Raw genomic sequence first — 25,786 nt, 5'->3', positions numbered from 1 at the left:
AGAGAGAACAGGATGAGAAGAATCCCAGCCCAGTGCAGCCCTTGGAAGGAGCTGGGATGACTGAAAATTGGAACATTTTATGGAAAGGGGCACAAGTGTCTCCTCTTCAGCCACCTTGGTGGGCACGTTGTGACCCGAGCTGTGGATCCACCATGTCCACGCAGGGCTGCTGTGGCCACAGGGCCACTCGTTTTCCTTGTCACCAACAGGTCCTGCTGCTTTTTAGGCGAGGAAACTGTGGAAGAAACACATCGGTTCATGGGGGTGATGGCGCTGAGTGACCCCGTGGGCGCCGAGTGCGCTGGCTGAAGGGGTGGATGCGCTTGAGGGATGCAGAGCTGGCACTGAGCTCTGCGGGGCCAGCTGAGGAACTTGGGAAGAAGAATAAAATTAAGAAAAATAAATCCCTTGGGGACTCAGGGCGACTTTACGTGTAGGACCATGGCGGGGCACCAGGCGCAGCGCCCCCGCGCCGCCCGGAGGTCTCACAGCCGCCGCTCCCCTTCACCTTCGCCGGGGGAAGTCCTCCCAGCGCCGGATGTGACGTCAAGAAGGAAGTGACGTTACGGTGGTGGTCGTCGCGGCCTCCTTTGTGCGGCCGGAGCGATGCTGTCCGGGGGCAAGAAGGCGGCGGAGGCGGCGGGGGGTGGCGGGGAGGGCGGCCCGGAGGCGCCGCTGCCCCTGCCCGCCGCCGCGGGGGGCGCCCTGGGCTCGTCCGCCGAGGGCGGCGGGGCCGCGGAGCGCACTCCCCGCAAGAAGGAGCCGCCTCGAGCCTCCCCCCCGGGCGGCCTCACCGACCCGCCGGCCTCTGGCGGCGCCCCCGCGCCCGGCGCCGAAACCACCGGCATCGCAGAAACCCCCGAGGGCCGCAGAACCAGCCGCCGCAAGAGGGCCAAGGTGGGTGTGCGGGGCGGAACGTGCCCCGGGCCTTGGGCTGCGGCGCGGCTGCCTCAGCGCGGCTCCATCGGCGGCGGGGACGTGTCCGGGGCTGCCCGGGCTTCACTGGGCGCGGGTGCGTGTCCAGGATAAAGATGAGATGCACAGGGAGGCAGTGGGGGTTGTCAGAGCTCACCCTCATAACTCGGGTCCCAGGGGGTTTGTGGGGCTGCCTGGTCAGATAAATAACACAAACTCACCTCCCGTTGCATATGAGTTCTTACCCATTTTTAAGAGCACATTAATGTTGTAGAGTGTCAGGAGGATGGAGCCAGGCTCTTCTGGGTGACAACCAGTGACAGGACAAGGGGCAATGGGTGCAAACTGGAACACAGGGGGTTCCACTTAAAGATGAGAAGCAACTTGTTCCTGGTGAGGGTGGCAGAGCCTGGCCCAGGCTGCCCAGGGGGTTGTGGAGTCTCCTTCTGTGCAGACATTCCAACCCGCCTGGACACCTTCCTGTGTAACCTCATCTGGGTGTTCCTGCTCCATGGGGGGATTGCACTGCATGAGCTTTCCAGGGCCCTTCAACCCCTCACACTCTGGGATTCTGCGATAAAGATGAGATGCGCGGGGAGTCAGTGTGAGTTGTCAGAGCTCCCCCTCATAACTCGGATCCCCAGAGCTTTGTCGGGCTGTCTGGTGAGATAAACAACATAAAAACACCCTCCCATTGCATCTGAGTTCTTAACAATTTTGAATTTTTAAGAGCACATTCGTGTTGTTACTGGGTGTGTGTGGATGAGGCTTTTGTGTGTAAAATGATGCTTGTTTTGCAGGGTTATAAAGGTGAGTGTCACGCTCAGCTCCTCAGCTTCTCCCAGCTGGAGAGCTGAACTGGTGCTGTGTGAAGTGTGAGATTTAGCAATGAAATCTAAAGGCCACTAACAGCTTCCAGTAGTAAATAATTCTCATATGTTATTCTGAATATCTGAGAGCAGTGCCTTTAGTTTTGTGAAACTTTTTATTGGAAACCTTGTTGCAGAAGAGCTTGGAGATCCGGGCAGTAAACAAAGCTGGGCGTGTTTGATACGGAAGCTGAAATGACTTCTAGGAACAGTGGCATTGAATATCTTGATCTTCAGAGCTTTGACGTGATGTGGTAGCTGGACTGGTCCTTTGCATATAGAAACTGTTGGGTAGATCGGGCCGTTACATTTTTTAAAGGGAAAGAGGGGAGGTGTGGGTTGTACGTAAGGAAGGATTTTGTTACACTGAGGGTGGTGAGGTGCTGGAACCAGCTGCCCGGAGAAGCTGTGGATGCCATGCTGTTGGAAGTGTTCAAGGCCAGGTGTTTTACTGAACTTAGGCTTCCCCGTGCTGCTTTGAATCGTGCCCATTAATGCCTTTTCTTAGTGGCTGAATATCGACTGTGAAAGATTTGTCGTTCTTTTGGTGAGAAATGCAGTTGGTTTTGTTATCTCACGGTACAACCTGACCTGTAGGATGTTGGAGGTAAACTGGCTGGTATCTTTTTATTATTCCCGTGGCTGCATATTGTCAGAAGTAATTTTTTCCCCTTTCCAATAGGTAGAGAAATTCAATAGCCATATACAAAGCTTTCTTAGGATCACAGAATCATTTTGGGTGGAAGAGACCCTCGGGATCATCGAGTCCAACCATAACCTGACCCTGGCACTAAACCATGTCCCTGAGAATCTCAGCTAAAAGCCTTTTAAACCCCTCCAGGGATAGAATTACTTTGGAAAAAAGCTTTGATTTGTTAAACAATATGAGCTGCGTCCCTTCTAGGTTATGTCTTGGGCTTTCCGTGTTCTGTTAGGTTTGAGCTGGTAAACATGATTTATTTTCAGTGGAGAACAAAACAAAACATCAATGGCAATAAAGGATTTTCTTTTCTTGTGATCAGTCACTAGTGTGACCATCAGAGTCAAATGTGATCCTGTACCAGGGCAAAACAAAATCCTGTGTACCGTTTTGGTCACCTCTGACAGATAAATTCAAGTTGGAATGTATGAATTAGACACAGAGGCGATTTGTTGTTCCTAAGTTTGACAAGGAGGTGATGGAACGGGAGAAAAGTTAAATGATGACATAACAAATACACAGAAACTGGGCTCACGTTGAGTAGGAAGTTCCTGCTGTTGCATGGCTTTTTAGAGGAGACGAAAACATGTGGAACTTGTTCAGTTGTTCAATATTTTATAACACAGTAGCTGTAATAACACAGGACGAGGTAACTCAGGCCTTTTCTTGGAGCTGTGAGCAATTTTGTTGCTTGCAATGTTCATATTAGTAGTGAGACTTAAGACACCTTCAGTGAGTTTATCCTCCGTTCTGCTTTTCCCAGGTGGAGTACAGAGAGATGGATGAAAGTCTTGCCAACCTCTCTGAAGACGAGTATTACTCGGAAGAAGAGAGAAACGCTAAAGCTGAGAAGGAGAAGAAGCTGCCACCGCCACCTCCACCAGCCCCTGCAGAAGAAGAGAATGAGAGTGAGCCGGAGGAACCGTCTGGTGAGTAAAGAAAGCTCCTCTGACACCACTCTCCTGGATTGTTGTTGAAATTAAGCGGGCTCAGGTGCAGCATCCTGCATCCTGCGCCTGGTTTTGAGCTGGTTTCGGGTGATCGTTCGGCAGTGTGTTCTTTGCTGAGCAAGGAGGGGAAAAACTTAGAAGAACAGGTGGAAACACGCGTGACCTAGTTACAAATTAAGCCAAACCTCTCCTACTAGATTCTTTGCCTCATCTTTGGAAGCTTATTGACCAGAGCAGCCTCTTTAGTGTTTGCTGCTCATGTACCAACATTCACTTATTCGTCCGAGAGAAAAAGGATTGGATTTACTGCTATGGAGGAGAATAGATTTAATCTACAGCGGCTCCTGTGGCTTTAAACTATGATTCTGATCTTAAGTTCTGGTTGGATGCTGTTTATTGAAACTTTTGCCATTTCATCGCTGGTGTGAATAACTCTTAGTTCTGCTGCTCTTAGTTGGCTACTTTTTGGCTGGCAGGTTTGTGAATGTAGACAAGGGGACTGGGTCAGTTTACGGACACTCGCCTTCATTTTCCTGAAATACATTAAAAGCTACAACTCTTTGGCTTTGCCCCTGTAATCTCTCCTCAGTTGCAGCTTTTGGCTCCTGGCTTGATACAGGAATGACTAAAATATTTGCCATGATAAAAATCTTCATCTAAATACACCCAATTTTTAACCAGGCTGTATTGAGCTGCTTAGAAATAAGTAGATTTCAGGTTATCACATCCCTTCTCCATTCCTAGAAATGAAACAGTGATGTAGGAAGATGCCAGATTTTTGGTTATTTCATCATTAGTCTTGCTGTATTTTTAGAGACTTCTGAAAATATATTCATTGGTGGATCACTCCATCTTTATCTTCATTAATATCAAGAGCATCAGGTTGTCAAGTGTATTGAAACTTCTAATTTAAATAGTTGCTAGCAGGAACAGGCGTGGAGTGCTGTATATAGGACCAATGATTATCATTGAGGTTTTCTCTCTGTTTCCTATCTTTGGAGCAAAGTACAAGCGTTCAATAAGAAATACTAAATAGGGCAGTAATCCTAGAGCAGGATCCCATATTGCGAATTAACAATATACAAAAAGTTCCCTTGTGTGTTGCTGTTAATTTATTCTCATTGCAGACCTTAATAATTTCCTTCGTATGTTTAAAGCCTGCAAAACCATAAGTAATTCAGTACAGATGTAAAGCTGTCCTGTTAGAGGTGATGACCTTTAGTGATGAAAAGCCCAGTTGTGCAAACAAAGCAACAGTGGCAGTAGCTGGTATTTCATGAGGCTGTTCTCACAGTGTACAGTAGAAGGGGCTTATTAAGTAGGTGATAGAAAACCAGTGGGTTTATTTGGGGCCGGTTCCATTAATGTGGGCAATTCCAGCAGTTTGGGCTGTGCAGATTGGTATAATGTGGATTGTCAAGATTACCGTGTGTTACTGCAGAGCAGTTTTAAAAGGCATAACAGCATTTCACAATTATTTCTTTCAAGTATCTCTCCTTTTACTTGACAAATAGCAAAAAGCTTCTAAACTCACTTTGTGCTGAATGACACTTGTGGTTTTGTTTGAAATTAGGGAGCTCGCTTCTTTCGGTTTTTCTCCTCTCATCATCTTTTTCGTTTGCCCTCACCAGATTGGATTTTCATTTCTATAACCCCCTGCAGATTTATTTTCCCAGCCCTAGTTTGGTCGGTGTTCTCACTTTGCGGTGATCCTGTGTTTCTAGCTGCTGTTTTCCAGGGAAGCCAGAGATGCGTATGATGCAGATTAATGTCAAGTGAATAATCAAACTTAATCTTGTCTTTCATCTCTCTGTTTTCCCAAATAAGTTCAGTATTTGGTGGTAATTTGTGCCACTGTTCCTTAAGCCAGTGGATGGTTGTATGAAGTGGGCTCCTTTGTAGACCTGTACTCATTATCTGCTGATTTGGCAATAACGAACGCCACAGGCTGATGGCAGCATTTTTCCAATTTCTTAACTTACTTTACTTTTCCTGTAAATTAGTGGCCTGTGTTGGAGTGTAAATATAAGTGTTTGAGTCCTGCTGGTCTCTCCCAGGATGGAAGCAGCTCTTGCAATATTCCCAGCAAAATCAAGTACTTGCAGCATAGGTAAAGTGAGGGCTTTTCTCTTGCTGCCGCAGGTACGCGATCTCATAGAATCCCAACTTTGGGACTTGTGAGGCCTGACAAAATACAATTATTAGTCACAGTCTGGCTTGGGAGTTTCTATCTGACCCGCTGGTAGGCAGATGGTGTCAAAGTACTGAGTGAAAATTTATTTCTGGTGTCAGTTCCTATCTTACGTTATAGATCTATAATGTTCCAGATGTTAATCCAGGTTATCAAAGGCTGAAAACGTTTGGTTGACTTTCTGTGTCTTGCTTTAGGGGTTCGGTTTGTAGTTGAGATAAAATTCTTTTGGTAGTGTGTCTGTGTTCCTAAAGACATCGCTCTGTTGTAGAAACACTCAGTTCCTGCTTGTTATTTAGTGCTGTCGGTGCCGCTATTTAGGATTTACATGCAGGATAAAGTAATTTTGAGGCTTCTCCGATCTCTTAGGTGGGTGCTTTGCCTTTCCCCGTGTTTCCAGCCCTGGATACATTGAAAGGCTGATGTGTGTCAGTGCTGGGTATTGATGACATTAAGGTATTGACATGTCTTTGGCTTCAGAGGTGGTTTTAGTGTGTTAGAACGTTGGTGGATTGAGGTCGCTGGAGCCAAAATTAGGTGGCCTGAGCTTTAAAAGAGAAAAAGAAAGATCAAGCTTCAAGGAAGGACTTATGGGGAAAACAAAAAAGAGAGAATAGGTTCTCTTGGAAGTACGAGAGTGGTTCACATTATCCCTTTGCGTATGGGGAGACTCCAGAGTAGCAAGGGTGAGCTTATAAAATCCTTATGGTTTGAGATCCGTTGAATCTGATGGTTTGCATCCCCCAGATCTTGGCAGCGAGAAATGTGATCTTATTATTCAAATCCCAGCTATTAATGAAGTCGATCATAAGTATTAAGCTGCCAGAAATGCTACATATTGTTTACCTCTTTATTTCCCATTCCACTAACACAGGTAACACTTTAGTTTGCTGCCGTAGGTTCCAGAAAATGGGATTCTCAGCCAAATGCATTGAGTTAGTTGGTGAAATTTAACCCCTACAACGCCAACTGCCGGGCCTTAATGTCCAGTACGGTTTAACTTCTGGAGTAAGGTCCCTGAGTTCTCCTCTTTCCTTCCACAGGGCAAGCAGGAGGACTTCAAGACGACAGTTCTGGAGGGTATGGAGACGGCCAAGCATCAGGTGAGGGTGGCGTTTGATGCTTGCAACTTTAGCAAGAGCCGCCAAGCCAGGGGTCGATGCTTGCAGTGCGCACGGGTGCGGTTGGCCGGAGTTTTTAGCCAGAGGTAGAGGAGTTCACCCACCTGTTAAACGAATTTCAGTCTGTGGAAAAGGCTGCAAGCCTTTGTTGAAATGCCTCAGGCCGATCTCTCATCCCTCCGCTCCTCTCCATGTTTAGAGGAGACCAAATGTGCCAAAAAATACTTCTTATTTAGCCAGTTTCCACCACCTAGAATGACACAAAAAACCCCTGGGCTTCAGCACAGTCCAACCTTTTTTCTAATTTGCTACACAAAAGCCTTTTTGCTCCTTGTTTTTGTTTTTCCTTCGGAAGGGGTTTGTGTTTGTGCTGCGTGCCAGGAGGTTTGGCAGTTGAGGAGGTTCATCGTCTGCTTCTCAGCGGACTGGATTGTGAATTGCATTTGCCATCTGCCCGAAGTACTGACACTAGAAGTATCGCTGAACCCACAGAATCGGTGTCTTTAGTGCCTAAAATGCTATTGAAAATCTTCTTCAACTCCACCACTTTGAGTCTCGCTTGGGGATTAAGGAGGAGGGTTTTAAGCAAAAGACTCGAAGGCTCCAGAACCTCTTCTGTCCCTCCACATTGCCCTTATTGAAGCAAATATCAAGATACTCATCTGAGTATCCTTGTTGTTGTAAGGAAAGGATCCTGGTTGTGCTTGGGATCTTAACATTGCACAGAATTTTCGGTGTATTCTAGATGAAGGCTGCGTTGCCTATTTCATTTTTAGGCAGGCATTGGCTGTTTGGAAATCGTGTATATGTTGCATTTTCTAGGTGTGCAGGAAGGGCCTGGGGTAGGGAGGGGATTTCTTCACCTTTGAGCTGTGTAGCTGCAGAAGTAAACTCGCAGACATATCTTTGCTAATAATCGCAAGGCTTTTCCTAAATTCTGGTGTCAAACCTTGTTGGTTGGTGGTTGTGTGGTGCTTTTGGTTTGTTTTTTAAATCCCGGTACTCACCTAGAGCTTTTCTGACATTTCAAAGTTCAGATGTTGCCGCAAACAACATGTGGCCTTAAAAAAAGAACAACCGAAAGAACAACCCGCCTTGGAGTTGTCAGGAGCGCCACTTTTTCTGCTTTCTCACGTTGGAGAAATAAATGGCAAAGGTTTTCGAGGAACTGGTGATTCACTTTAAATCCCTGTCTGAGAATTTGCTGGTAGTCGATCGCTGTGTGACAATTAGCACTTTTTAGCAAATAACCGGGGAAGGCACGTTTATTGTAGCGTGAGCCTGTGAGGGGGTGTCAGGTTCAGCATTTAGAATCTTTAACTCTGAAAATTGCAGTGCTGAGCTTTTTTTGCTGGTGATCTACAGCCTTGCTTAAGATTTGTTAATATAGCATCAGAGAATTGGTAACTTGGATTTACCCGCAGGGTTTTACGGAGTTCCCAGTTCATCATATGAACCCAGTGGCTCGGTGAAGGGCAACAGAAGGGGTGTTGGTTACTGGAGAAGCTGAAGTTCTGAAGCTCCAGGTTTCTATTCCATAGCTTTAGTGCCATTAGTGCCAAGAAGCCTTGTGGATGTGTCAGCTTTTTCTGCGGTTAATTTAATTTTCCTTTACTGCAGCGCTCTGTAGCTTCTGTCCCCAGTTCCTCCTTGTCGTAAAATTCCTGTAAGTGATCATAATCAGTTTTCTTTACCTCGAGTCGTCACAGATGTAGATCTTCCCATCTTTGCTTGCCAATTAATTTTGTGAGCTTTGCAACCATTTCCTTGCTTAAAGTTTTATCTTCACCTTTGGGGTGTAAAAACACTTGAAAGTTCAAGGTGTGTGTGAAAAGAAGATAATTTCTCTACCCAATACAGTGACATAAACTTCCCAACAGTTGTCTTGGTTTGTGTAACACACCACGAGCTTATATTTTCTTTGGTATTTATTATAGTTTTTTTAGCTATTCCACTTTAAGCAGATGATCTTCATCTTACTGCATTACTTGTAGTTCTTTTTCCCCTTGGCTTCTATCTTTCCAGATTGAACATCTCCTGCTCTGTCCTGGTCTTAAGTCACTTCTTAGGATGTACAAGGTTTATATTGTCCTTGCTGTATTTCACATCTCAGCATTCCATTTTGCTCAAGATCCACTTTCTGCACTCATATTATTGCTTCCTTGCCAGCGTTTGCATTGATAGAGGTGCCTTTACGAATGAAATCTTTCCGTAGAGCAAATGTCTCCTGCGTGCGTGTGTTCAACATGAATCTTTTACACGTGGAGCGCTTCAAAGTCTGAAATGTGGGGTCGTTCATAGGCAGCGCCTGGGGAGGGGACACAGGAAAGCATAAGTATTGTATTTAATATGAATATATATAAAGTATACAAAAGGAGAGGTTAAGGTGGGTTCCTCCAGCTGGAGGAGCTCAGTGCAAATAAATTCTTGAAAACCAGGTGAGAAGGGTCCGTTGTGCTTGGACCTTAGAGACATTTTGGCTTTATTTTAGCAGTTCCTGGAGGCAACTTGTCCTTTCGTTGCAGGTGTGGAGGGCGCAGCGTTCCAGAGCAGGCTCCCGCACGACCGCATGACGTCTCAAGAAGCCGCCTGCTTCCCCGACATCATCAGCGGGCCGCAGCAGACGCAGAAGGTGTTTCTGTACATCAGGAACCGCACTGTAAGTTTCTGCTAAATGTATCGGTGAAGAATGGGAGGACTTCGGGTACCTTGCAAAGGCTTTTTGCGAGTTCCCGTGTCTAACACTTGATACTTTTTTAGTTTTTGAGATGCTGGGGGTTTGTTTCCGGCATCGTGTTGTGCTTGAAGTTGCCAAGGAAGGTGTGGAGTGGCATAAATAATCTGTAGTATATTTACAGTATCCATAACAACCATCAAAACTGCATCATTCAGCTAATTTGCCTTTAAACAAACCAAAAGCTGATGCAAATGTTCTATTTGATCTCAGTTTAAGGAAGTCTCTATAGAATACACACAATATATGCAGCCAAGTACATTGCTTAGAACAGGGCCAACCTCTCAGCTCTTATTTTTCAATCTTGCTTTGCATTCGGTTGCTGTAATTCTGAGACATCGAGCTGCTCGTGTGGCTCATTCTCCAAACGCAATGGTTATTTTGCCAGCTTGGATTTCGTAAAAGAAATTGTACCGGTGAAGAAATGATACTCTGCTTCTGAGCATTCATAGCATTTCCGCCCCACTTAAAATATTGAAAGAAGGGGCAACATTCAAATAATTAATTGGGAAGTTCATTTACTTCAGGCCTGAAATTGAAACCTTGGTAAAACACCAGTATCGTGGGTTTTTAGATGATGGTTTTAAATTGTGACAACGCTTTTAGTTCCAGGATTCAGGGCTTGGGAGCCTTTAAAATCTTTTAAGTCTTGCACTGTTCTGTGTGTTCGTAGAGGGTCTAAAAATCAGAATTGTAAGAAGCGGTAATTTGCTGCACATACCAAGTTATTTAAGGCAGTAAAACGAAGGGTACAAAAGCTACAGAAGATGAAGACTTACGAGTAAATTTGCCTCAAATGGCCTCTGGAATGATATGCAAATCCTTTCTTAATCTTTCCTATTTATTATACTTGCGTGATTTCCACTTTAATTTGTATCTGCTTAATATAATGTATCTTATTGTTTGTTTAAATCCAGCTACAGCTCTGGTTGGATAACCCGAAGATTCAGTTGACATTTGAGGCAACTATCCAACAATTGGAAGCGCCTTATAATAGTAAGTCAAGTCTTTTACTGGAAAAAACGATACTGTACGTGTCATTGCTATTCTTTTTCAGTTTTGGTTGGGAAAAAGCTGCTCAGAATCAAGAGAGGTTATCAAATGGGTCCTTTTGCTGGTGTGTTCATGTGCGAAATGGGATATTGCAATATCCCAAACTACCTGAAGGGCAGTTCTAGCCAGGTGGGGATTGGTCTCTTCTCCAGGCATCAGCAATAGGACAAGGGGCCATGGGCTTCAACTCTGCCAGGGGAAATTGAGGGTGGAGATTAGAAAGCAATTCTTTGCATAGAGAGTGGTCAGGATTGGAATGGCTGCCCAGGGAGGTGCTGGACTCACCGGCCATGGAGGGTTTTAAACTGAGATTGGACATGGCACTTAGTGCCATGATCTAGTAAACGGACTGGAGTTGGACCAAGGCTTGGACTGGATGATCTCTGAGGTCTTTTCCAACCCAGTCCATTCTGTGATTCTGTGATACAATAATTCTTAAATGTTGCTTTTTTAGGTGACACGGTGCTCGTTCACAGGGTGCACAGCTATCTGGAGCGGCACGGCCTCATCAACTTCGGGATCTATAAAAGAGTGAAGCCCCTGCCAAGTAAGAAGCATGAAGTTCTATTCTTCTGTGACTTGTTAGGACAAATTTTGAAGTGAAATTTTTTTTAAGGTTTGTTGTGCTGAGAACAAAGGGCTCGAAAGCTCTCTGGCTGTGGGCGATGACGGTTTTTATTTTGGCCATTATTTAAATAAATCACTATGAGAAGGAAAAGGTTTGCAAATCCGTAGCTAATTTGGTGACTGTCACTAAAGATTTGTCCTTGTTCCTCATTTGAGTCATATAAGACAAACACAACGCTGTCCTGACATCTGTTATGTGCTTATGTGATGCTTGAAGTGTTGAACTTGTCTGTCCTTTCTGTGTTATGTACATGTTATGTACATAATTACTTGAGTTTTCCTCTTGTGATTTTTCTCTCTCCTCAGCCAAGAAGACGGGCAAGGTGATCATCATCGGGTCGGGAGTCTCGGGGTTGGCAGCCGCTCGCCAGCTGCAGAGTTTTGGGATGGACGTCACGGTTCTGGAAGCCAGGGTATGAATTTCTGTGCTATTTTATTTCTGTATTCGTTTACGTGCTTCTGATTTCATTAATAAAAATAAAACTTTACATTTTGATCTTAATTGGTAGCTTTTGGGGATCTTTGCCCAGTTGTACTTAATTTCTTTCTGTTGGCATCCTGCTGGCTGGACTGAGAGCAGGAAAGGCAGCTTTTTTGTGCCTTATTAAGTTTAAAGGGGTAGGAAAACGTTGTCATCTTCTTTTCCCCCCTGCTTCCCTGTTCTCCCCCCCTTCCACGTTCCCCCCGCCTTCTCCTTAACTTAAGCAGATGAGTTGAGATCTACATGTTCGTTTGCAGAGGTTCTTGGAAAAGCGTACATTCTATTTCTTGAGCCTTTGGCCGAGATGCTTATACCATGTTCCGTACGAGTTTCAGCGATTATAACTGATATGTATTGCCAAATGTTACCTGACGCTTAATATCTTGGGCTTTTCAAAGGACCGAGTGGGAGGAAGAGTCGCCACCTTTCGCAAAGGGAACTACGTTGCTGATCTGGGAGCAATGGTGGTAACAGGACTCGGTGAGTTGGTTTCCAAGTGGAAGACTGTAACATTTTTTACGTTTATTTTATCACGGATGTTGCCTTTCCAAAAGAATCTCCCCTTTGCCTTGAATGAGGTAATGCAGAATTTATTTAATTGCAGACGACCTTTGCACGAGCACTCTGTCAATGTTTTTCAGGAGGAAATCCCATGGCTGTGGTCAGCAAACAAGTGAATATGGAATTGGCCAAGATCAAACAGAAGTGCCCGCTGTATGAAGCAAATGGACAAGCTGTAAGTCTGGTATAGTTTTGGTGAACCCTTTAAAAAGAAATAGCTTCTGCGAGGAAATGGGTGAGGATACTGAGCTTCTTGCTAGAGGCCTAAAAAAGCAAACCTTGGCACCAACCTGTTGTAACCTGGCTCCTGCATGTGCCCAAGCGGTGCTTCAGTGTCTCGCGGTGGGCAAACGCATCCCTGTGTGATTTGAAGAGGCTCCCGCTGGTGACGCCACCCAGTAAGACACACAGAGTTTAGCTGCCCTCTCCGTTCTGTTCACCAGCCCCTAGAGCACTCACCATAGGATCAGAGAACGCCCCGAGTTGGAAGGGACCCACACGGATCGTGGAGTCCAACTCCCGTCCCTGCACAGGACACCCCACAGCTCACACCATGTGTCTAAGGATGTTGTCCAGTCTCTTCTGGAACACCGTCAGGTTTTGTGGATATATATTCCACCTTTGGGGATATTCAAAAGCCATCCAGACACGCTCCTGGGGAACCTGCTCTCGCTGATCCTTCTTGAGTGGCAGGTTGGGGCCAAGGAGATTATTTTGAGAGGCCTCTCTAAACAATTCTGTGACCCTGGGCAACCTATTCTCACAGCTCTGGAAAGGGAACTTAATCCCTCCTGCATCAGATCCAAATCCATCAACATAGCATTAACCGGACCATCGAGGAAGGCACAGTTGGAATTCTGCATCATCTGGGCCTGGTATCAGGGCACGGGCATTAATCAGGTTAATTAATCAGGTTAATTAACAGTCTGGTGTTCAACTGGCCATCAAGCAGAACCCCCAGGTCCCTGCAGAGCTGCTCTCTGGCATCTCGTCCCCCTGTCTGTATTATAACACTGGACCTATTTTAAAAAGGCATGTCACAAAATCTGTCAGCTTGCTTGTTGCAAACAAAGCTAGATATTGGTCATTGTTACTCGCATATAACATATTTCAGTCTTCTGCCACCCAGATGCCACAAATAGAAGCTTCATTATGTGACATTTAGTATCTGTGCATCTATCTGATCATGTATCTCTGCATTGCCCGTAACATCTAAACTTTTAAAGGTTGTTATGTAATATGATAAACATTAAGTAAATGAAAATGGAAGCTCTAAAAAGCAAATTTGCATTTTCTTGCTCAGCTGTGATGCAGTTATATTTTTTTCTTTTTGATTTATGAATAGGTTTTTAAGAAGAAACTTTGTTCTTTTGACTCCTAGGTTCCAAAAGAGAAAGATGAAATGGTGGAACAAGAATTTAATCGTCTGCTGGAAGCCACCTCCTACCTCAGCCATCAGCTGGATTTTAACGTTCTCAATAACAAGCCCGTCTCCCTGGGGCAGGCTCTGGAGGTTGTCATCCAGTAAGTAACGTCTCTCTTCGCAGTGAACTCCCCATTTTGCGGTGGATTTTCCAAAAGATACCTGAAACGATTGTGGGTAAGCACCACCCACTTAATACAGTGTTTGGTCTCTGCTGAATTGTAGTTTGCATATGTGTTTCTTGTTTATTGAGGCCAAGGGTGCCAAAGATGGTTAAAGAAGCCGACATCTTTTCTGAAAAGCTTTCTGAAAATCACTACTACGGTAACCGATGGTGAATAATTGACTTGGTGTACATACAGCCCACGCTAATGGCGTTTGCAATATGCCTTTTAATAATAGTAGGTAACTTCACCTTTATGTTTTAGCTAATCAGGTATCCCTTATTTACAGAAACTTGTATTACTAACATATCCCATGACATGTGCTGCATTGCATTACGCCGATTAGATTGTGATAATGAGTTTTCTTGATAACACAAGGATATTATGCTGAACTAGCTCTCACTTCTCCCCTTTTCCAGGCTGCAGGAGAAGCACGTGAAGGATGAACAGATTGAACATTGGAAAAAAATAGTGAAAACACAGGAGGAACTGAAAGATCTTCTGAACAAGGTCAGACGGTGACACGAGAGTGTTCTTCAGAAAGTAGCAAAATACACAAAAAAACTTCTGTGGAAAACTGTCAGAACAGACAGACGTGATAAACAGTGTGTCATAGGTTTCTTTAGAGGTCTTGATAGTGACTGAGGTTTTGAGGGGTTATTTTAAAATGTTGATGTTCTTGTTTCTAGGCCTAGTTAGGATGTTTGTGGTTGTGGTAAATTATGTATTTACTTCTCTGTGGAAGTTTCTCAAAAATATCTGAGGACAGCTTTCATATCCTAAGTTATTTGCAACATATTTCATCAGAAATAGCCTGGTCTGTCCTCTTGACACCCACCCTGAGATACTGATCCCATTGATCACATCCCTCTCAGTTTCTCCAGCTCAACAGCCCCAGCTCTCAGTGTCTCCTCATCACAAAGATGCTCCAGACCCCTCAGCACCTTTGTGTCCCTCCCTGGACTCTCTCCAGTCATTCCTTGTCCTTCTCAAACTGGGAGCCCAGAACTGGACCCACAACTGCAGATGTGGCCTCACAGGGCAGAGCAGAGGGGGAGGATTCCCCTCCCCGACCTGCTGCCCACACTCTTCCTCACACACCCCAGGTCCCATTGGCCTCTTGGCCACAAGGCGCATTGGTGACTCACGGTTACCCTGGTGTCCTCCAGAACTCCCAGGTCCTTCTCTGCAGAGCTGCTTTGCAGCAGCTCAACCCCAACCTGTACTGCTGCCTATGAGGATGTTGTAAGAGATGGTGTCAAAATCCTTGTCAAAGTGACAATGTGCACTGGTCTCAGTGCCATTCGTACCAGCCATTCGTACCAGCCATTCGTACCATCATAGAAGGCTATCAGGTTGGTCAAGCATGATTTCCCTTTGGCGAATCCACGCTGACGACTCCTGATAACTTTCTTTTCCTCCGTGTGCTTGGAGATGACATCCAGAACGAGTTGTTCCATCACCTTTCCACGGATGGAGGTGAGGCTGACTGTCCTGTAGTTTCCTGGGTCATCCTTCTTGCCCTTTTTGAAGACTGGAGTGATGCTGGCTTCCTCCAGTCCTCACACATCTCTCCTGTTCTCCACGGCCTTTCAAAGATGACGGAGAGTGGCTTAGCAAGACATTGAGTAACTCTGCCTTCTCTGTATCATCCATCACCAGGACACCCACCTCATTCAGCAGCAGACCTACATTTTCCATAACCTTCCTTTTGCTGCTGATGTACTTGAAGAAGCCCTTCTTGTTGTCTTTGACATCCTGGCCAGATTTAGTTCTAAGTGGAGCTTAGCCTTCCTCACTGCACCCCTGCACACTCTGACAGCCTCTGTATTCCTCCCAGGTGGTCTGTCTCTCTTTCACACTACATAAAACATCCTTCTTCCACCTCAGTTTTGACTGGAGTTCCTTACTCATCCATGCTGGACTCTTACTCCCTTCATTTGATTTCTTGCTCATAGGGTCTTGAGCGTGGACGAAGTGGTGTTTGAACATCAACCAACTACCTTCTAGAGCTCTAACCCATGAGATTCTTCCAAGTAGGACCTTGAAGAGGCCAAAGTTCGTCCTGCTGAAGTCCATGGTTTTAGTCGTACTTATTGTCCTACTTCCTCCATGCAGGATCCTGAATTCCACCACCTCATGGTTGTTGCAGCTGCCCCCAACTATGACATCTCCAACCAGTTCTTCTTGTTCTGTCAGGACAGGGTCCAGCAGCACACCTCTTCTCGTTGGCTCCTCCACCACTTGTTTCAAGAAGTTGTAACCAACAGTCTGTAGGAACCTCTTGGACTGTGCGTGCTCACTGTGTTGCTCACCCAGCAAACGTCAGGGGGATTGAAATCTCCCATGAGAACCAGGGCACGTGATTGCAAGGGTTTCCATGACAGTGTCCCAGTCGTGTGAGCTGTCCCACCACATCTCCGTAATAGCAATGAGATCGTGGCCCTGTGAACGCATGTCGATCTCTAATTCTTGTTGCTTATTCCCTGTGCTATGTGCGTTGGTGCACGCGGGTTTTCCTTGAGTGGTGCAGAGAGATCCACCGTATCCATATGTACCCTTGAGGATATGCCAGTAATGGCATAGTCTGAGATGAATATCCATTTTACACCATAAATTGCATGAAACCTACCTTCCCTCACATATTTTTTTTACCCCTTTGTTTCTCCCTTTTCCTACCGCGCCTGGAAAAGATGGTGAATTTAAAAGAGAAGATTAAAGAGCTTCATCAGCAGTATAAGGAAGCATCAGAAGTGAAGCCGCCTCGCGATATCACAGCCGAGTTCCTCGTGAAAAGCAAACACCGGGACCTGACTGCGCTTTGCAAGGTGAGGGGTGACACAGTTCAACACTGAATCAGTACTTTCTGAGGACTTCAGTCCTTAAAACACCAGGACTGTAAAGGACCTTCATGTTCTTCAAATCTGAATGTGTAAAATTCTGAACTGTTAGAATAGGCGTGTGTATATTCGAACAGCAGAAAGGCAAAATGTGCTGGAATCAGTGTTGCAAAAATAACCTGATTTAGATTTCACGAAAACCGTTAATCTTCCACTGATTTCTCTTGAGATCAGCTCTAGTCTGATGCTACACGATGTCTTGAAGTCTGTTTAAATGTAAACGGATTTTAATGTTGGCTTTTAATCTTATCAGGAGTACGATGAATTGGCAGAAACACAAGGAAAGCTAGAAGAGAAGTTACAAGAACTTGAGGCCAATCCACCAAGGTAAAGATACAAATTACGAAAACAAATACTCAGGAAAGCAGTTTTCTTACTACTTTTCAGCTTTCAGGAAGGGGGGTCCGAATGTTTGAAACAGAATCTCCTTGTGTTCTTTTTCTATTTATATTTTTCTATTTCTCCACCAAGGAGGGACTCAGGCAAAAAGGATTGGAAATGAATTTCCAAAAGCAATGCGTTCGCAATATCCTACTCTAGCAAACTAAATGTATTGTGTTTGGGTTTTTTTTCTAGTGATGTTTATCTGTCCTCAAGAGACAGGCAAATACTCGACTGGCATTTTGCAAACCTGGAGTTTGCTAACGCTACACCCCTGTCTACGCTTTCGCTGAAGCACTGGGACCAGGTAGCTGATCAATTTATTCATTTGACAATATACTAAAACCCTGAGCTTCGTTTATTTCGTTCTCTTGGCTAATAAACAGAAAGGATTTTGAATTTATTTGACTCTTTGGAAAAGAGCTTTGAAACTAATTTTGCCGTTGTGTAGATTTCTCTTGAATTCCATGATTTCGTGGTTTTTATGTGTCTTTGTTTTAGGACGACGACTTTGAATTCACGGGCAGTCACTTGACTGTGAGGAATGGATATTCCTGCGTGCCCGTGGCCTTGGCAGAAGGGTTGGATATTAAATTAAACACAGCAGTTCGACAGGTTCGCTATACAGCATCAGGTAAGTGAAACCAGCTCCTCCGGAAAACTGCTGATCATAGAAATTCGATTTCATTGCTTCCGGAAGCTGATGTGAGGATTGGTCTTGTAAAAAACCTCCCATTATATGTTGGTTGGAAAAGACCTTGAAGATCGTTGAGTCCAACTGTTAACCCAGTGCTGCCAAGTCCACCTGTAAACTGTGTCCCGGAGAACCTCATGTCCGTCTGTCCAGCCCTCCAGGGCTGGTGACTCCAGCACTGCCCTGGGCAGCCTGTTCCAATGCCCCACAGCCCTTTGGGGAAGAAATTGTTCCCAGATCCAGCCTCAGCCTCCCCTGGCGCAACTTGAGGCCGTTTTCTCTGATCCTGGCGCTTGTTCCTGGGGAGCAGAGCCCGACCCCCCTGGCTCCAAGCTCCTTTCAGGCAGTTCAGAGATCAGAAGGTCTCCCCTCAGCTCCTGTTCTCCAGCTGAACCCCCCAGGTCCCTCAGTCTCCATCACACTTGTGCTCCAGCCCCTCACCAGCTCCGCTCCCTCCTCTGCACTCTTTCTAGTCCCTCAATGTCCTTCCTGTGGTGAGGGGCCCAAAACTGACCCCAGGATTCCAGGTCTGGCCTCACCAGTGCTGAGTGCAGTGGCACAATCACTTCTCTGGTCCTGCTGGCCACACTGTTCCTGACACAAGCCAGGATGCTCTTGGCCACCTGGGCACACGCTGGCTCATGTTCAGCCGCTGGCACCAACACCCCCAGGTCCTTTTCCTTTTCCAGCCGCTCTTCCCCAGCCTGGAGCGTCCATGGGGTTGTTGTGACCCAAGCGCAGGACCCGGCACTTGGCCTTGTTGAACCTCAGACAGTTGGGCTCAGCCCATCGATCCAGCTGGTCCAGATCCCTGATTTTAAGATAATTTATTGGCCTAGATGAACCTTTAGGCCTATCCCAGTATGGCCATTTTCAAATGACACTTTCTGCAGTTGAGCTATGTGGCCGCTAACATTAACTTGCTTACAACTTAAGGAATTGCTAAGGTAAAGCTGCTCCATAAACCAAAGATTTTCTAATGGGGATGTGATTTACGGTACTTTCTTCAGTTTTTAATCCAATGCGCTTGCCTCCTGGCCTATTAAACGATTGATTCTTTTCTCCCCTGTCCAGGCTGTGAAGTGATAGCTGTCAACACCCGCTCCACCAGCCAGACCTTCATTTACAAATGTGACGCTGTGCTGTGCACCCTTCCCTTGGGCGTTCTGAAGCAGCAGCCGCCCGCCGTGCAGTTTGTGCCGCCTCTTCCGGAGTGGAAAACGTCTGCGGTGCAGCGGATGGGATTCGGAAACCTCAACAAGGTGATGTGGGCACTGAGGGGTCGCCATAGGTAGAATCTCAAATACGTGTGGAATATGTACAGCGGATGAGATGAAGAATTTTCTTTCCACTGCTGTTTTGCTAGATTTTGATGCTGAAAATTACCCAAAGAACTCTAAGGACCTCTTCTCTATTTCCCACACGTTTTTTAACATGTTTTTTACTCAATGAGTGTAATTGTCTTTATTTTGATGGTTTTCTGTGCGCTCTCCCTAACTCGTGGTTCTTTCTGTGTAGGTCGTGTTGTGCTTTGATCGCGTCTTCTGGGATCCAAGCGTCAATTTGTTCGGTCACGTTGGCAGCACCACTGCAAGCAGAGGAGAACTCTTCCTATTTTGGAACCTGTACAAAGGTACCTGTGTCTGGTTTTGGGGTCTTTGTGTGGTTTCAGATGTAGAAAAGAGCACTTTTTAGGATGCTTTTAGTGGATACGATAAGAAGATATTTGTTGGAAGACAAACGGTAGCTGGGAGCAGCGCTGACTTGCAAACAATTCTGTCGTAGATTAGGGCAGAACACGGACGAGTGTGTGTTTGCTAATTCTGAATTCCAGGCTATGTCTGATTTATTGAATTTCCCAAGAAAAGGGTGATTTGTCTCTGCAGCATTTTGGAATAAAAAGCCATTTCTTACTCCATAAGTCCCTTTGGAGCTGAGTTTCTGGCTCCGTGGAACATTGTCTGAACTCTTCCCCTCTTTCACGAACCTTCTTATGCAGGTGGGACTGGCACCCAGTTTAGTTTTAGCACATTGAAATAAAATTCATTGGGAGCTGCATTTTGAATGTGCATTTATTTGAACAAGAAAAAAATACATTGACCGAATTATTGCTGGAAAGTTCAGGGATCTTGTTGTGTCAAAGATGGCAAAAGAGCGAAAAACTTTGCTGCTGAAGTGACAAAAAATATTCCCAATGCCTATGGATGATAGGAAATCACGTTTTTCTAATTCCTTTCAATTGTTTGAAAGACCGGGCTCAGTCTTTCAGAAAGCGGAGTTTAACGGCGAGAGGAATCCAATATCTTTTTTCTCTAATAAACTTTCCTTTGCTAAGTTTAGGAGCTCGTAAACTTCTCCAGGAGAAAGAGTTTTCATTAAGTAACCATGCTCAGGCCTGAGTCACTTCTTGTCAATGGGAGTTTCTTGCCATTGGGTTTATTTTTGGTAATTTCATTTCAATAATTCAATTGTTTTTTTCTCTGTCTCCTTCCCTGCCCCTTCCAGCACCGATCTTGTTGGCGTTGGTCGCAGGAGAAGCAGCGGGGATCATGGAGAACATCAGCGACGACGTGATCGTGGGCCGATGCCTCGCCATCCTCAAAGGCATCTTTGGCAGCAGCGCCGTGCCGCAGGTTCGTGCCGATTTTTAATTAACGAGTGGAACTACTCGTTCAGAAACGCTCGGTCAGTTGATTTTTCCATCCCGGAGACCACAGGCTGATGAACCTACAAGTCACCTTCTCTGAACTCTCACAAGAACATTTCACTTCCCAGTGAGATCTCTCTCTCTCTGCAGGTGCTGTACATTAATGTAGGGTGTAAAAATCACTCCGGAGTGAACCAGGAGGAAAGTGTTTTACTGCAGCTCTTCCCCAATGGGGTTGTCAAGGTTTGATTGCGAGGTGACAATAAACCATGGCAGGTGTATTGTTAACCTCCTCTCCCCCTTCCCACTCAGCACAGGCGATCGGGAGGGAAAGAAGGACAGGGAGAAGGGAGATGGAAAATTAACAATGTTTTACTAATGCTACTGATAAAAATAGAGAAAATAATACAAAATATACAAAACCAATCTTGAAAGTCCCGGCAACTGCAGAGCCGGCACCCGAAGTCCTGGACTGGACTCTGCGGCCAACCGGAGCTGGATTCAGCCTGTCACTGGCCTCGGTTCGCAGGGACGACTCGCAAGCTCCTCTGCTAATGTCGCCATAGGGAAAAGGGACGAGATCCTCGTGCTCTCCCACTTTTATCTGAAGTATCACGTGAATGGGATGTTACACTCGTTGGTCGGTTTCTGGTCACCGGTTTCTCGTTGCCCCTCTCTCCAGATGTCCATCCGTGCTCATCCATAACCTCACATTCCATTGCTGTGTTACCAACACATGGGTCTGGTTCTCCAGGAAAATGCAGCTGATATGAAGCTTGAGCTGACAGGCAAATTCACCAAAAGAGAAACTTGTTTTCAACAAAACCAGGAAAGAACCGCAGTAAACCACTTTCCTCCTGGTTCACTCCAGAGTGATTTTTACACCCTACATTAATGTACAGCAAGTGAAAAAACTCACACATTAGTGAACTCTGCAGACTCTTGAGAAACGTGGATTCTACTGTAGATAAACATCAAATTTAGAGAACTTATTTAAGCTTATAAAATATTTTAGTGCATTAACTGATAATCCCCAGTTTAGGAATGACGCGGTATCTGGTCAGTCATTCAGACAAGAAAGCAGTTCTGGTTGTGATAAGCGAGGTCTCCAAGTGAGTCACTGTCTTTGCGCCCGAGGAGAGGAGATGAGGTTCCTGTCTCAGCGCTTGTATTTTTACAGGGTATTGTTCCTGTTAAAACTCGGTTACACGTTGGAAGTCTGGGCTGGTTTACGATTCACACCCATCGCTTTTCAATGTTTTGTCCATGTGGGTACACAGATCACAGAATCACAGAATGGACTGGGTTGGAAAAGATCTCAGAGATCATCCAGTCCAACCCTTGGTCCAACTCCAGTCCGTTTACTAGATCATGGCACTAAGTGCCGTGTCCAATCTCAGTTTAAAACCCTCCAGGGCCGGTGAGTCCAGCACCTCCCTGGGCAGCCATTCCAATCCTGACCACTCTCTCTGCAAAGAATTGCTTCCTAATATCCAGCCTCAATTTCCCCTGGTAGAGTTTAAGCCCATGCCCCCTTGTCCTATTGCTAACTGTCCCATTTTCTCTTACGCCTTAGCCGTGAGAGCGGTTTGAGTCCCGGTGATGCTCTCACTGTTGCATCTTTCAGGATTTTGTCTTTTATTCGCGCCATTTGCATTATTTTGTATTTTGCCTGAACTGGACAACTCGCGCTGTGTCAACAACTGAATTTTCCGTCTTGTCTCAGCCCAAGGAGACCGTGGTGTCCCGCTGGCGCGCGGACCCGTGGGCCCGGGGGTCGTACTCCTACGTGGCAGCTGGATCTTCTGGAAACGACTACGATTTGATGGCCCAGCCCATCACGCCAGGGCCGGCCATTCCAGGTGCTCCTCAGGTGAGACGCCCGATTCTTTCTAGAAAAACCTCCAACCAGTCTGATTTTTCTAAGCGATCTGCACACGTATCTTATCACAAGTTTTGTTAAGTTGCGTATTATTAGAACCTGGAAAAATAGGTCAGTCCATCCATGAATTCTGCCTTTGGTGTCGTTTGTGTGCTAGAAAAACTGATACAAGCCAATGAACGTAACAACAGGCAAAATTATTCTATGCAGAGTATAAAATACAAAAGTCTGCTTTTCCTCCTACTTTTTATGACACTGTCAATAGCTGGTTTAGGTTTCAGTTTAAAGAGAAGATGCTTATTGGAATGAATTGCTGGAGTCCCACAATCAGAATCCTTCATTCTTCTTAAACACGTTATCAGTTCAGCTGCAGAGCTGTAGATAAAACATTCAGATGTTGCTGCGGAATCTGGAAGAACGTGAACAGGCCTTAACCGTGTTCTTTCTCTGTTCCCCCAGCCCATCCCCCGCCTGTTTTTCGCGGGGGAACACACGATTCGCAACTACCCCGCGACCGTTCACGGCGCTTTGCTGAGCGGACTGCGAGAAGCCGGTCGCATCGCGGACCAGTTTCTCGGGGCCATGTACACGCTGCCTCGCCAGCCCACACCCGGCGTCCCCCAGCAACAACCCGCCAGCATGTGAGACCAGTCAGGGTGTCAGAAGTGGAGTGACGAGAGCTCGGAGCTGCCGCTGTGGACCCTGTGGGGTGAAGAGACTCAGAGTCTGTCCCAGTGTGTGCTGGAAGGACTCAGCCATGAATTTCTTTATAATACCGCTGGTAGAATGGCCTTACAAAAGCTCACCTGCCCTTGGACCAGGCAGGTCAGGGACGACTTAGACTCTGCAGATATTCTTTGGAAAGTCAGGCCTATAGCTGGAGGGTTTTTAGTTTGTTTTTTTTCCTACCTATACATGTATTTACAGTTTGGTACTTGCGCAAGCAGCTGGTCGCTACAAATAGTGTAGAATTTCTCTAAACTTTTTTTTTTTAATTGTTTTCTTGTGAAGAAGAATATTTTTGGACCAATTCTGTTCTTATCTGAGAATTTGGTGCAACTGTTTCCCTACCAGTAACAGCAAATCACAGCTCTCCCTGGTGGTCCCTTGGCTGCTACACCAGGCTACCACTAAGAGCGTGTTTTATTAAATACTTGAAACAAATTAAATCATCAGAATCTGATGTTTGTGAGTTAACTAGAAGAATTATTTGTAGTGGTTTATATAGAAGCAGCTGCTTAGACGGTGAATCAGCTGAAGGGCCTGAGCTCTCGGCATCTGTGTCCCTGCTGCTTGCGAGGGTGACGAGACGAGATGCTGTTGCAGCTGCCGTTGTTATGCTTCTGAAAATCGCTTTGGTTTGGCTGCTCGTCAGGGCCCAGAGCCTTCCTTTGGCGGCCCAGAGCCTTCCTTTGGCGGCCCAGAGCCTTCCTTTGGCGGCCCAGAGCCTTCCTTTGGCGGCCCAGAGCCTTCCTTTGGCGGCCCAGAGCCTTCCTTTGGCGGCCCAGAGCCTTCCTTTGGCTGCCCAGAGCCTTCCTTTGGCGGCCCAGAGCCTTCCTTTGGCGGCCCAGAGCCTTCCTTTGGCGGCCCAGAGCCTTCCTTTGGCTGCCCAGAGCCTTCCTTTGGCGGCCCAGAGCCTTCCTTTGGCGGCCCAGAGCCTTCCTTTGGCGGCCCAGAGCCTTCCTTTGGCTGCCCAGAGCAGTCTGATTTAAACATTTAGGTCCTTTTTCCCCTCCTTTCCTGTTAGAGTTCTTATTTCTTGCAACTTCTCTCATCCTCCCCTTTCTGCAGTTTCTCTCATCTAACCATGGTGTCTGTTCACACTTTTTTCTACTTTTCAGTTTTTCTGGTTTTGCTCCTTCTGCTTTGCTGGCAAGACCAGTACCCGCTCTTGTTCCGCGCTCCGTTAGATCCCCCACACTTCACAGGACTAATGTCCCTTCTTGTTTATAGCTGTGTTGTCTTTGGCTGCAGCCACTCCACCTTCCGCCATCGCTACTTCTTCTGTTTTCTTGTGTCTCCTCTGTCCTTCTGCACCTTGCCAAGGGTTTTACTGATCTGGGCTATTGCCGCCCGATAACCAGACTGTCCTGTTTTCCCTTTTCAAAAAGACATCCGAAAACTGGTGACCGCTGAAAGAAGGCGGAGGGGAAGCCCTGACAGTCCCCAGCTCTTTAGAAGGTTTGTGACAGAGCCCAGGGAACGGCAGATGTGCCAGAGGGGTCAGTGGGACATGAGGAAAAGGTTCTTCCCCCAGAGGTGCTGGACACTGAACAGGCTCCCCAGGGAGGTGTCACAGCCCAACCTGACAGTGTTCAAGAAGAGACTGGACACCGTCCTCAGACACACGGGGTGACCTGTGGGGTGTCCTGTGCAGGGACAGCAGTTGGACTCTGATCCTCTGGGTCCTCCCAGCTCAGGACACTCTGTGGTCAGATTGTGATTTTTGGGTGGGGTGAGTCTGCGTTTCTCAGCTCTGCAGATCCCCCTGTGGTTTTGTCAGGTGCTAATGTCCACTTTGCAATAAACTGCTCAGGGTCTGTGTGGTCAGTCTGTGTGTGGGATGGACAATATTTGCTGTGGTCTTGCTTGTAGTAGAAATTAATTGCAAAGTTCTCCCTGTTTTGTTATCTTAGTAATTATAAAAGTAGAGGAACAACTTCACCGGGGTGCTTCAGTTTCTTTTTTTTAATTATGAGTCTTTTTCTAGGTCTCTTGCTCTATTTCTAAAAATGTTCAGCTGAGGGTACTGTGGTCAACAAGGTGCTCAGGGTTTGTTTGGCAGCCATGAAGTGGCTCCATAAAGCGAGGTGACTGAGCTTAATTCCTCCACTTCAGATTCTTTTTGAAGCTGATGATAATTCCATGAGTTACTTTTCCCTCAAACAATATTTTAACAAAATGCCATGGGATGGTTTATTTTCATGTTTGCTGCTTTTGATGATTATTTTTTGTAGTTCCTCGGGCAAATGTTGCCTGGTTTAGTACACACGTCATAAAATAACAAGCAAAAAAAAATAAAGAGCAGTGGGGTGACTTGTTGACAAGCTGAAATCACTTGGCGTGTTCACGCTGAGGTGGACTCGTGGTGTCCCTGTGTCCCAATAGTTTCAGGACCTTTGAGTCTTAATTAGGGCTTTGAGATCTGGTAATGCAGGACCCACATCCAAATAGTTCTTACTAGTATGTGGCTGAGGTATTGTTTTATATATATATATGTATATACACACATATATATGTGTATAGATGTGTATACATGTATATGTATATATATGTATATGTGTATATATATATATATGGATGTGCGTGCATGGATGGATGTGCGTGCATGGATGGATGTGAATACATGGATGTCTATGGATGTGCATGGATGGATGTGCATACATGGATGTGCATACACGGATGTCTATGGATGGATGTCTATGGATGTGCATGGATGGATGTGCATGGATGGATGTGCATACATGGATGTCTATGGATGTGCATACATGGA

The 25,786-nt window shown here is 45.9% G+C and overlaps 1 protein-coding gene across 2 annotated transcripts; it reads left to right on the top strand.

The window, feature by feature from the left end:
* The first annotated feature begins 568 nt into the window (after positions 1 to 568).
* Positions 569 to 24,957, top strand: KDM1A (lysine demethylase 1A). 2 transcript variants are annotated; one of them, XM_065041583.1, is made up of 20 exons: positions 569 to 897; positions 3,248 to 3,413; positions 6,669 to 6,728; positions 9,272 to 9,405; positions 10,398 to 10,476; positions 10,988 to 11,080; positions 11,467 to 11,573; positions 12,040 to 12,121; positions 12,283 to 12,377; positions 13,584 to 13,726; positions 14,209 to 14,299; positions 16,483 to 16,617; positions 16,943 to 17,016; positions 17,266 to 17,377; positions 17,572 to 17,704; positions 18,839 to 19,026; positions 19,283 to 19,397; positions 20,270 to 20,397; positions 22,138 to 22,284; positions 22,753 to 24,957. In XM_065041583.1, exons 1-20 carry the CDS (start codon positions 607 to 609, stop codon positions 22,936 to 22,938), a joined length of 2,559 nt encoding a protein of 852 aa, XP_064897655.1. In that variant the 5' UTR covers positions 569 to 606; the 3' UTR covers positions 22,939 to 24,957. The 2 variants fall into 2 exon arrangements, with proteins under 2 accessions (XP_064897655.1, XP_064897656.1); XM_065041584.1 differs by lacking the exon at positions 6,669 to 6,728.
* Positions 24,958 to 25,786: the final 829 nt, after the last annotated feature.

This window comes from Columba livia, chromosome 26 (genome assembly GCF_036013475.1).
Source record: "Columba livia isolate bColLiv1 breed racing homer chromosome 26, bColLiv1.pat.W.v2, whole genome shotgun sequence".
Taxonomy (NCBI): domain Eukaryota; kingdom Metazoa; phylum Chordata; class Aves; order Columbiformes; family Columbidae; genus Columba; species Columba livia.
The sequence above is the reverse complement of the archived record's forward strand: the minus strand, read 5'-3'. Positions and strand labels throughout refer to the sequence as shown.

Bases quoted from the DNA above. Each gene is read 5' to 3' on its own strand.
- KDM1A (XM_065041583.1), top strand. From the start codon at position 607: ATGCTGTCCGGGGGCAAGAAGGCGGCGGAGGCGGCGGGGGGTGGCGGG. The intron at 9,406-10,397 runs GTAAGTTTCTGC...GTTTAAATCCAG, and splicing joins TGTACATCAGGAACCGCACT to CTACAGCTCTGGTTGGATAA. The intron at 19,398-20,269 runs GTACCTGTGTCT...TGCCCCTTCCAG, and splicing joins ATTTTGGAACCTGTACAAAG to CACCGATCTTGTTGGCGTTG.